The 12,636-nt window shown below is 35.2% G+C and overlaps 1 protein-coding gene across 28 annotated transcripts in view; it reads left to right on the top strand.

Annotated features, from left to right (window-relative positions):
- RPS6KA6 (ribosomal protein S6 kinase A6) overlaps positions 1 to 12,636 on the top strand; it is a 206,716-nt gene that overhangs the window by 55,304 nt on the left and 138,776 nt on the right. For 23 of the 28 annotated variants that reach the window (XM_085008807.1, XM_085008829.1, XM_085008823.1 and 20 more), the window contains one exon: positions 9,383 to 9,442. The exons of the other annotated variants lie outside the window; for them this stretch is intronic. In XM_085008807.1, coding sequence (XP_084864933.1) covers positions 9,383 to 9,442 — 60 coding nt within the window. The remainder of the gene's footprint in view (positions 1 to 9,382; positions 9,443 to 12,636) is intronic. 28 annotated transcript variants of the gene reach the window in all.

Here is a 12,636-nt window from a genome sequence, read left to right as displayed (position 1 = left end):
AATGTGTGTGTTTGGAGGTTTGGAGGGATTCACTTGAGAATGCTAAGAAGATTGGGCACCACAGGGTAATTATGATATGTTGTTTATAGCTTGAAGATCTTGAACACAATGCCATCCTCAACCATGAGGCTTACATTTGGAAAGAAATGGTGTGTTACAAGGACTGGTACATGGGATTATTAGGCCCTTATGGAGGTGTGCCTTGAAAGTGAGACAAACTCCTTTTAGGGCTTCAAGCCTGAGGAAGTATTGTCTGAGGTGGGGCACAGGTTTATTATGTCTACCTGGTTCTTATTTGGTGGTGCTGAATAATTACATCCTTTGTTATTTGAAGAGGTGGAACATAGATAAGAGGAATAGTATTTAGCAAATCCTTGTGATTGGGGGGTTAGCAAAACAGGAGCAAGGAGGGGAATCCCAATATCAGGACTATAGTTAGAAGTAGACCTTGAGGAGTCAAGGATATATAAGTGGGGGAAAAGGAAATATTTGAGGGAAAAGGAAATATTAGGTTGTAGAATTTCCAGGAGGTCTCAGCCCAAAGGTTGTACATGAACAGAAGGAACAAGAGAGAACTAGTGAGTTCCCTGAAAAGAGTCTATCTTGAAAGACAAGGAGGTCGATTTGCTTACCTTTACAACTGTGTTCAAAACTCCCACCATTTGTACCTTTTCTATACTCTATGGAAGAATAGCCTTGAGGCTGGTGGGGTTCAAGACAGGCAAAGTTGCTCTTGTGTCCATAAGAGCAAGACAGTCTCTGCTCCTACAAAAGAGATCCAGTTCTTCTAACATGAGTACTGGGAAGATTCTGGCTCTTTCTCTGGAACATCCCTATTCATGAGTGTACAAAACAGAGACACTTCTTGAATTTCCCAGAAAGTTCATGAAAAGAGTCAAAGCAAGGAGCCTTGGGCTGCTAATAGGACCTTTTTTTTTTTTTTTTTTTTTTTTTTTTTTAACTTTTAGGCAGTGGCCAGGCTCCTGGAAGGGTCCCTTATGGAAACTCTTTCTGGTCTTTCCATTGAGGTGGCCACTGAGCAGTAGCAGCCAGTTGCTGTAGTTGCACATGTGTTATTTTAGTGGTCTTGCATTTTTATGTACATTTGATTGTTTTAGATTAGACAAATTGACTAGATCAGGAGTGGCCATTGTTTCCCACTTGATTGTGTCCATTTCATCAGATCTGTATTTCTCTTCTAGTCCCCAACAAAGATTGATTTAAAGAGGGTTGACTATTGTTTATTCCAGCAGGTAGTCTGGAGTGTTCCTAGAACTGTTTTTAGGTGCCTCTACTGTCTTTAGGTGTGGATGTTAATCTGAACAGTTTTATCAGTCTTCGTAAAGTAGACCGAATTTTTCCCCAGTCAGGGGGTAGGGAAATGCCTAAAGAATTCCTTCATGAAGATTTTGAGCTACCTGAGGAGCTGATGACACTGTGCTGATGTCCTTTCTGTGAACATCATTTAAAAAGATGAAGCATTTAGCAATAGTTTGCCAGTGTCTGCTTTGATTTTTCTAGCTAAGATTCAGGTTAGCTGAAAAACGCCAGAAAATCCTGGATCATAGGTTTATATCACAAGGTTAAATTCTTCTGCAAAGTGGAAGGGGTCCTCGGTGACGTGGGGAATTCCTTGGCTGTGGTCCATAATTCTGCAGGGGACCAAAGTCTATAGTCTACCAGATAGCAAGTGTCATCAGGGTTCAGTTCAGGGTAAGCAGGAGCCAAAGGAGGGGAGGAAGAGGCCTCTTGAGCCTTTTTGGAGTATTTAAATGAGAGAATAGATCTTTATTTGCAGCAATGAGGTTGGAAATAGTATCCTGAAGTGAAGCACTTTTAGATTTACAGACCTTTCGGCTTTTGTGAGCTCATTTGGAGGCTTCACTGTACCAATTGAATAGGATTTCTACTCAATTTAGTTTTAGACCCGTTAGCATCTACTTCTGCACATAAAAAGACAAATTTTGAAATTTCAAAAGTTCCTTATTGTGGCCGGATCAATTTTATGTCATCTCTGGTATACTGTTGCCATTATCCTAGGTAAGCACAAGAGACAGCTCCATATTTTTTGTTCAGGTACCCAGCAGCAGTCCCAAATGAGCAAGAATTCTCCCCCGTTAACAGTCTAGACTATGAATGACCCATTATAGTGCCCTCACCAAAATGGAGTAAGCCCTTAAATGATTGAACAAAAGACAGGGCCTGATCCTCAACTAAAGAGGGAGGTTTGGGACCAAGAGGGCTTACCACTGAGACCCAAGGCCACTGGGGAGGTGGCAGAGCATACAGAGCTCACTCAGGTTTCTTGGCTTAGATCCATGACAGCTTTGGAGATGGGAGGAAGACCCTTTTGGATCCCATTTTTGAAACCAAAAATGTCAACTGAAAGACCATGAACTGTAAAGAGGCAAAAAGACAGTTTATTTTAGAGTTTTAGAATAGCAATTCAGGTATCACAGATTCAGGAGGAACACAGAATAATGCTCCATCAGAAGAAAATGACAGGGATTTTATAGGAAAAAGAAGGAAGTTAATGTAGGCTTGCACAAGTTGTTTAGCAAGAATTTGAATTGGAGGGTAAATTGTTCTTTATATACAATTGGATTATAGAACACATCTCATTCAATACTAGGGAGAGGTATATTTTCTTTAGTCTAGAAAAAGTCCAGTTCTCATCATTATTCTTTCCTTTTATCAACATAGAAACTATTTAGAAGTTTTAATTTAGAGTGTTCAGTGAAAGTCCAGCATGGAGAGCAAACATGCAGGTCCTCAGGTCATGTTTCATTCACTCCTGGCGTAGTTCTTTTCACATCTCATACCAACTTTCTCAGAGTAAAAGTTGATCTTGTGTTAACCCTGGCCTCATGGGTGCTTCTGGTGTTTGCCAGTACAGTTGTGGCCATGGCTCATGTGCTCCGTAAGCTTTTGGATCTTCCTTAGTCTGGATGGCTTGTCAGCAGCCAAGACCTGTGATCAGTGATCTTTTACATTACTGCTACAATTCACTGAATGCTCAGATGATAGCGTTTTTCAGCAATCAAGTATTTTTAAATTGAGGTATGCACATTGTTTTTAAAGACATAATGCTATCGCACATTTAATAGACTATGATATAGTGTAAACATAACTTTTATATGTATTGGGAGACTAAAACATTTGTGTGACTTGTTTCATCTCAATAATCCCTTTATGGTGGTGTCTGGAACTAAACTTGTAATGTATCTGAGGTATGCCTATATACAGACATAGACCTTTATTTTAGGCAAATGTGGACCCACTTCTAAATTTAGATACACATTGCTGTAGTTACCTAAATGTAGTGAAAAAAAATTAAAGAACTCTTCTTTCTAAATCTGTCAGCAACTGACCTATAGACATGAAGCTTATTTGAGAGAAAATTTCCTCTATATGTGAACTTCTTAAATATTTTTAATGTTAGGTACTATATAGAGTGCTTTTGTTTATTTGGTGGAATTTGGAGATCCTGGAGACTACTTGAAAGTTTATAATACTATCATTTTTTCTTGTGAAGACTGGTGTCCTGTGTATGTTTTGTTAATGATTTATATCACCCATACTTCTCTCTTACCTTTTACCTTGTTTTTCCTTGCTTGTTTATCTCTACACTTCTTTCTTCAGTATATCTTTCAACACCAAGTCATGAGCTCCTTGAGTTTAACATTGAGAAACTAATGTATGCTTAATAGTGTCAGCATGGCCAGATTCCAGTCCTTTTACAAAACTCTACACTCTTATATATTCATTTTCCCACACCACCTCCAATTATTTTCTGAGAAGATGAAAATAATTTGAAAGAATTCTTCACTAGGATCTGCTATGAGAAAGTGTTCACTTGGGTTTGAGTATATGGGTAAATTATTACTACCTTTATAATTCTTGGATTCTTAGAATCTTATAATTCTGAAGATTCTTTCAGAATCTTCTTTAGGAAATTTTTTCTTCTCTATTTGGCACTTAACTGAAGAAGACAACATGTGTAATTATCCTTTCACATAATACATTTTATTTTTGAAATAAAGGTTTATTGTTGCAGAGAATTTTGAAAATATTTTTGTTTTCTTAATGGTGAAAATGACTTACATTTTAGTAAATATCACTGAATACTGAGCTCCTCTATAGGAGTGAATATTCTTATATTGAAAACCTGGTACCTTGTTGAAAGTATATGAGGTGGGAGTAATGGAATATTCTCTTTTTAAAGACCATTTCTGTAGACTGCATTGATTTTTAAGATATAGTGATCGCTTTGACTTATTCCGGTTCATGTTATTTCTGGTTACTTCAGATACACAGCTTCATGATAAATTAATCATAAGATGGTATGAATAAGAAGTAATCAGTAATTGGGATAACAGAAGAAAGCAGTATTATGTTTTCTGTGGATAATCCTATGAGTCACTTTGCAGTAAAATTTCAACTACCAGGATTCTGTCTTAATATTGGTTTTTGGATCTTTTGCTGAATGTACCTCTTCCTATATGTTAGTGATGAATTCATTACAGTTTTTTTTTTTCATTCCGCATAGTCTGTATGGACCTTTGAGTTAAGATAATAAATAGTGGTGCTATTTATTAAAATTGGAAACACTGGGGGAAAGCAGATTTATGTGTGAATGTGTGGGGAAGATCGCTAATTATTTCTTATATTGATTATTTTTGAGAGACATGTGAGTTGAGCAAGCAGAAGTGTCAAGTAGGCAGTTGGTTATATGGATCCAGGAGCTCAGAAGAGTCATGTTTGTGTAAATGTGTGTTATGTCAGCAAATTAACTATCTGGGGAAAGAATGTGGAGTGAGATGAGAAGGTGACCCAGGTCCATTTCCTAAGGATTTACAGTGTTCCAAGGCTACTTTAAAAGGCAAATAGGAGTTCCTGTCATGTCACAGCAGAAACAAATCCAACTATGAACCGTGAGGTTGCAGGTTTGATCCCTGGCCTCACTCAGTGGGTCAAGGATCCAGCGTTGCCATGAGCTGTGGTGTAGGTCGCCAACGTGGCTCAGATCTGGTGTTGCTGTGGCTGTGGTGTAGGCCGGTGGCTACAGCTCCGATTGGACCCCTAGCCTGGAAACCTCCATGTGTCATGGATGTGGCCCTAAAAGGACAAAAAGACCAAAAAAAAAAAAAAAAAATTAAAAGCAACTAAATTTTAGTAAAAGAAAATGAAAGTCATTTTTTCCTTTCTTTAATTTTGTGCCTATGTGAGATGATGTTCACTAAACTTGTAGTAATCATTTCGTGATGTATGCAAGTAAAATCATTATGTCTATTATATCCCAATAAAACTAGAAGATAAAAGGAAATGAATGTATGGTATCACAAAGACTCAAATAGTAGAGTAGTTGGTCCATTGCAACACACTGCAACAACATCAAATAAGATAAAGACATCATTTGTGACATTATTCAGTTCTTGTTGAGTTTTTTAGAATAAAGATGCTAGTCAAGTAAATAATGCTGGGTAAATTGCTCTTTCATAAGTTTATTTAAAACTTTACAAACTTAGGAAGTTCTTACTGTGGCATAGTGGTTTAAGAATTTGACTGCGGTGGCTCAGATTGCTGTGGAGGTACGGATTTGATCCCCAGCCTAGCACATTCATTGTTGCCTCAGCTGTAGCTTAGGTTGCAGCTGCAGCTCAGATTCAGTCCCTGGTCTGGGAACTTCCATATGCTGTGGGTGTGGCCCTTAAAAAAATAATTAAAATTTTAATTCACTTTTTTCAAGGTTCTGAGGTTAGACAAATGCATAGATTTGTGTAACCACCATCACAATCAAGGTACAGATTAGTCCCATTGCCCCCCCCCAAATTCCCATTGCTCCCTACACCTAGGTCTAACGTCTAAAAACTACTAATCCCTTCTCCATATCATATAGTTTTATCTTTTACAGATTGTCCTGTAAATGGAATCATATAATATATAGTCTTTTGAGGTTATTTTTTCCCATTTACTATAAAATCTATTTGAGATTCATCCATATTGTTGAATATATCCATACATCACTCCTTTTTACTGCTAGATAGTATTCACCTTGTTCTATCCCTTTCCCCTGGAAACCAATGATGTGTCCCTGTAGGTTTGCATTTTTCAGTATCATATACATGTAGTCATAAAATATTTAGCCTCTTGGGTTTAGATTCTTTCAGCCAGAAAAATGCATTTAAAAATTTATGCATGTTGTTACAAGTGTCAATAATCTTTTCCTTTTTATTGATGAGTAGTATTCTATTCTTTCTCCACACTGAAGGACAACTGGAATGTTTCCAAAAAACAGTTATGAACAAAGTTGCTATATACATTCTAAATGATTTTTGTGGTAATATGTTTCCATTTATCTCAGGTAAATATTCTTCTGTTGTTTTCTGACTTCCATGATTTCTCATAAGAAATCTGCAATTACTGGAGTTCCTGTCGTGGTGCAGCAGAAACAAATCTGACTAGGAACCATGAGGTTGCGGGTTCGATCCCTGACCTCGCTCAGTGGGTTAAGGATCTGGCGTTGCCATGAGCTGTGGTGTAGGTTGCAGACGCGGCTTGGATCTGGTGTTGCTGTGGCTCTGGTGTAGGCCGGTAGCAACAGCTCCAATTAGACCCCTAGCCTTCGGAACCTCTGTATGCTGTGGGTACGGCCCTAAAAGGACAAATGATAAAAAAAAGAAAGAAATCTGCAATTACTGAATTTTGTCTGTGTAATGTGTTTTTCTTTCACTGCTTTCAAGATTTCTTCCCCATTTCTTTTTGATTTAAAGTAATTAAGATATGTCTTAAAGTGGCTTTCTTTAATTTTATCCTTTTTGGGTTTCATGGAGCTTCTTGAAAGTGTAAATTATAACTTTCTCCAAATTTGGGAAATTCTCAGCCATGTTTTAAAAACAGCTTTGTTGAAACATAATTCACATACCACATGATTCACCCATTTTAATTGTACTACCTAGTGGTTTTTAGTATACAGTATTTACAGATATGTACAACTGTCACCACAGCCAAATTTATAACTTTTTTTGTCACATCAAAAAGAAATTTTTTACTCGTTAGCTATCACCCCGGTTTCCCCATTCCACAACCCTAAGAAACCACTATTTTACTTTGTCTCTACAGACTTTCCTCTTAACACTTTATATGAATGGAATTGTCATTATTCATTTAATTTTTTCTGTACTTCTCTTTTTTTATGATGTTAATAATATAGATTTTAGATCTTCTGATACTGTCCCACATGTCTCTGAGGCTCTGTTCATTTGCTTTTAATCATTTTCATTCTCTTCTTCATATGGTTAATTTCTCTTGATCTCTCTTAAAGTTTTCTATTTCTTCTGCCATCTCCATTCTTTCACTGAGCCCATCCAATATTTTTTTCATATAGTTTTTAGTTCTAGAGTTATTTACATTTGATTATTTTTATAGTTTCTTTTTCTCTACCATTCAAGTGTATTTATTTTTACCCAAAAGAACATAGCTATAATAGCTGCTTAAAGTCCTTGTCAGATATTTCAATATTGGAGTAATCCTGGACTTGATACTTGTTGATTTTGATTGTTTCAGCAGTCTATGTGGTTAGGTTCAGACTCCCAAGTTTTATCTCACCATCTCTGGATGATAGTTCCAATGTTAATTATGTTTTTAGAGTGTTTTGGTCAGCACCTCAGTGCTTAGTCTGAGATTTGAGCAGTGATTGATATTGCAGTTCAGTTTTCAAAGCCTCTGTTAGACTTCTTTTATTCTTTCCACACACGTGCTGTTTGTTGTTGAGACCAGGACTGGTGTCTGTTCTATATAGAATTAGGGGATCTCCTTTACCCATTTTGTCTTCTCTATGGTATCTTCTGTGAATTATTCAGTTCCTAGGGTCTTTTATTCTTATACCTCAGACCAGAAATTTGAGTTTCTCTCAGAGTCTTAGCCTTTCATGCTGTTCTGTAGCTTTGCACTAGGGGATGCCTGTTGGGGTGGAGTGAAGGAGAGAGTAAAAAAAGTAACAAAAAACAAAACACAGATATTCCCCCACACTATTCTTATATGGCCTCTTTTTCTGTTTCCTTCCACCAGAGAGAGAGGTTTTCTTTTGAATGGGGCTTGCCTGGGAGTAGGAGTGGCAGTTTAAAAAAAAAAAAAAAAAGGAAAAAAGTGAGGAAAAAAGAAAAATTGAGCTTCTCTTTATGCTCTTTTTTTTCTGGTCCTCTGTTTGGAAAGTGGGACTTCTTTTGGAAATTTTGTTTGTGTAGGAGCTCCATGACAGTATCTCCCTGAGTCAAAATCAAGGGATAAAGGTGGAAAATATACCCAAGAAACTCACTGCAGTACTAGATATTATTAAAATTTTGTTCTCCTTTCCTAATTTTCTTGTTGTTATTTAATTTTCAGAGTCCTTAGTTGGTTGTTTTTTGTATTTTGTCCAGAGTTTTTAGTTACTATTCAGAGGAAATATTGTTTTATTCAATCTTGGCCATCAGCAGAAGCTCTATTTTTTTATTTTACTTTTTTCTTCTCTCTTTCCTTTTAAAAATTAAAAAAAAATAAATAGAAGTGGTAGAATTTATTTTTTAAGACTACCTTGTAATTTTCAAACATCTAAGGTCAGTGGTTGGGAGATTTTTTTTTTTCTGTAAAGGACCAAATAGTCTATATTTTGGGCTTTTTTCCTGCTGTTGAAGTTACAAAGTATCCATAGATAATATGGAATCAAATGGATGTGTCTGTGTTCCAGTAAATTTTTTATTTACAGAAACAGTGGGCCAGATTTGGCCTGTGGGCCACGGTTGCAGAACGTGAGAACTAAGTTCTCTACATTTACTCTTTCCTAAAGTATTGCTTGAAGAGTATTATTACCCACTAAGCTTTGTGTGCTGAAATAATTTTGTTTCCATGGTCACTTACATTTTCCTCACATAGTTTACTATTTCTTCTGTAGAATAACTCAAAATTTGATTGAACTTAATGAGAGGAAAGGAATCATAACAGTGCAGTTATATGAAACTCTTTACATCATAATTTGCTTTGACTGTATCCCCAAAATAAATTTCTTCTGTGGCATTTTTCCTGTTTCATAAATATTTGGTTGGGAGTGGTTCTAATGAAAGTATGCAGGTCATATGTTTAGTATACACTCATTAATCATACCATAGCTCTAAACAATATGAAACCCACAGCTCTGAAATTCAAGGATTCTCAAAGACAACCTGAGAACCATATTAATAATGTTCCTTTTCTAAGTACCTTCTATGTGTCCTCTGTCCTTTTGTGTTTCAGTAAGTGTGGATCTTGTTAAATTGTGAAAGGCAGTACCTAGGGTTATATTTTTCTTAGTTATTGTTCTTGTTTTAGTATTCTTGGACTTCAGCTTTTGAACAATATTTTTCAGGTGAATGGTCTTAAAATGGTTGATGAGCCAATGGAAGAGGGAGAAGCAGATTCTTGCCAAGTAAGTTCTCACGTTAACTTATTAACCTACATTTTTGGAATATAAGGAAGGAGAATAATAGGAAAGGAGGAAATCTTCTATCAGTTAAAGAAATGTATACAGGTAAGTTAATAAGCAAATCTAATTATTAAAAAATGGCAACAGTTCAAACTATGGGACAGATTTTCCTGCCATAAATTCTTATACATATAGTTTTTTACTTAAAAAGAAGAAACCAATTTTATTGTGGTATAATTTGCATGCCATGAAATTAACCCATTTTAAGTGTAATGGATGAAATTTTTATTGTCAGTGTATGAGTAACTGGATCATTTAAATACAGAATCCTCTGAATTAAATAAGATTGCTTTCAAATTTAGAGGAGAAAGAAAATCTAACGAGAAAATATTTAACTAAAAAGAAACCTGAGGTCATTTTAATCTATTTCCTGGCTTTCAAAAAGGATTGCATGTAAATTATTTCAGGAATTTCTAGCTAGTTTTAAAGATTGCTTTGCTATTGTAATCCTAGTCTCTCATTTTATAAAATCTAGTTATACAGAAGAGTGTTTTTGAGATTTTAGGGAGAGTCTGACTGAAGTAGACATCCCTGCTGATGATGTTACTTTGATTGTCATTTCTGTAGATATTTTCATAGAATTATATTTTTTTAAAGATTGAAGGAACTTCAGTGATAGTATTCTGTAATATCCTCATTGTATAGATAAATTGCTAAGACCTGTAGAGGTTATGATTTATATACTAGGCCATAAGACTAACAGGAGCAGAATCAAGGCTTAATGACCCAGTGTGCCTCATCTTAGGGCAGCTGTGTATTGTGTAGACTTAAGAAAGTGGAAAATAAGGAAAGCACTATTCTTGTATTTTTCTTTGGATAAAATCAACTTTCATGTCTTTTTTTCCCCCTGAAACTGGTTTATAAATGAATTTTTCTCAGATAAGAACCAGCAGAAAGCTTTAAATTGAGTTTGTCTAAGACTCTGCTTGGAAATGCTGCATGTAAAAATCAACTTTCTGTCAGATACTGATGATGTAATAATAATCTGTTTTGATTTAAAAGATGGGAGGTAAAATGTCATTTTACTTTTGTAATTTACTTAATAATTTTTATGTTAATTTTGAGTGTAGTTAAATGTAAACTGTCAAAGTTATCTAGACCTTTATCCATAGATCATATGAACTAAGGCATAGTAAAGAGTGTAAGGAAATACGGGAAGTTCCCATTGTGTCTCAGCAAGTTAAGAATTTGACTTGTATCTATGAGGATGTGGGTTCAATCCTGGCCTCACTCAGTGGGTTAAATAATCTGGCATTGCCTCAAGCTGTGACATAGCTTGTAGATGTGGCTTGGATCCAGTGTTGCCATGGCAGTGGTGTAGGCTGGCAACTGTAGCTTGGATTCAACCCCTAGCCTGGGAACTTCCATATGCCACAGGTACAGCCTTGAAAAAAAAAAATGAAAAGAGTGTAAGGAAATGCAGAGGCATTGGGGAAGGATGTGTTTTAGTATTAATAAATTAACCAAGGAAATACCATGCCCCGCACACAGGAGGAAGAGAAAAATGTGTGTGTATATATGTATATATGTGTTCATGTGTAGAAAATAAAAATACTTTGACATGTATGCAGAGTTATTGTCAAATATATACCTTTCTAATTTTAATGTAAAATATTCAAGAAATCCAGTTTTAATAGAAAGACAGTAAAAATGTACAGTGCTATATGTGATTTACACTAGGCAGTCAGTCAACTTCAGTGGCTAGAAAGGAGCATCTAAAATTTTAGAGAATAAAGAACCTAGAAACCACATCCAAGGATTTGATTTAAGATGTGACCTGGGTTTAAATCATTATGTACTTTTGCTGTGTGATAGTTCAGATATTCGTTTTGTGTCAATTAAATGATATGTGTGATAGGAAACACCGTATAAATTTATTATTAAATTATTATTAAAATTTTTAATATTTTCATAAATAGAATTATTTTTTGTTGTGGCTGCCTATTCCAATGTGATGGATGCTGGCAGCTGTGTGTGGATTTTAAAAATTTTTTTTGGTTGGCTGCTTTTTAAAAAAACAATAGTGGACTGTAGAGACTGCCCAATAGAGTGTAGATTCTTTAAACAGTTTTATTTAAATTTGAATTTAGGTATTGCCTATATAGCTTGATGCTGTTTTATGATTGATTTTTTAAATTTAATTTTTATTTTATATTGGAGTATGGTTGATTTACAATGTTGTGTTTGTTTCAGGTGTACAACAAAGTGATTGAGTTATATATATATATATATATATATATATCCATTTTTTTCATTCTTTCCCACATAGGTTATTATGGAATATTTAGTAGAGTTCCCTGTGCTATACAGTAGGTCCTCATTGATATCTATTTTATGTATAGTAGTGTGTATATATTAATCTCAAACTCCTAATTTATTCCTCCCACCAATCATTCCCCTTTAGTAACCATAGGTTTATTTTTGAAGTCTGTGAGTCTCTTTTGTAAATAAGTTCATTTCTATCATTTTTTAGATTCCATATATATATATATATATATATATATATATATATATATAACTGATCTCTTTCTCTGTATGACTTCACTTAGTTTGATAATCTCTAGGTCCATCTATGTTGCTGCAAATGGCATTATATCGTTATTTTTTATGGCTAAGTAATATTTTATTGTATATATGTACCACATCTTCTTCATCTATTCCTCTGTTGATGGACATTTAGGTTGCTTCCGTGTCTTGGCTATTGTAAATAGTGCTGCAGTGGACATTGGACTGCAAGTATTTTTTCAAACTATGGTTTTCTTTGGATACATGCCCAGGATCGGGATTTCTAGATCATGTGGTAATTCCATTTTTAGTTTTTTTAAATAGGTTTTATTATTTTTTAAATTTATTAAATTTTTTTCTTATTTTTTTTGCCATGCCTGCAGCATACAAAAGTTCACAGGCCAGGTATCAAACCCACACCACAGTAGTAACCAGAGCCATAGCAGTGACAATGTCAGATGCTTAACTTGCTGAGCCACCAGAGAACTCCTATTTGTAATTTTTATTTTTTTTATTTTTTATTTTCCCACTGTACAGCAAGGGGATCAAGTTATCCTTACATGTATACATTATAATTACATTTTCCCCACCCTTTGTTCTGTTGCAACATGAGTATCTAGACAAAGTTCTCA

The sequence above is a fragment of the Sus scrofa genome, chromosome X, assembly GCF_054392235.1.
Source record: "Sus scrofa isolate SSC_HxYL_T2T_F1_AM1 chromosome X, Sscrofa_HxYL_maternal_Yorkshire_Landrace_v2.0, whole genome shotgun sequence".
NCBI lineage: Eukaryota > Metazoa > Chordata > Mammalia > Artiodactyla > Suidae > Sus > Sus scrofa.
Note: the sequence above shows the minus strand (reverse complement) of the source record. Positions and strands in the feature narration are given on the sequence as shown.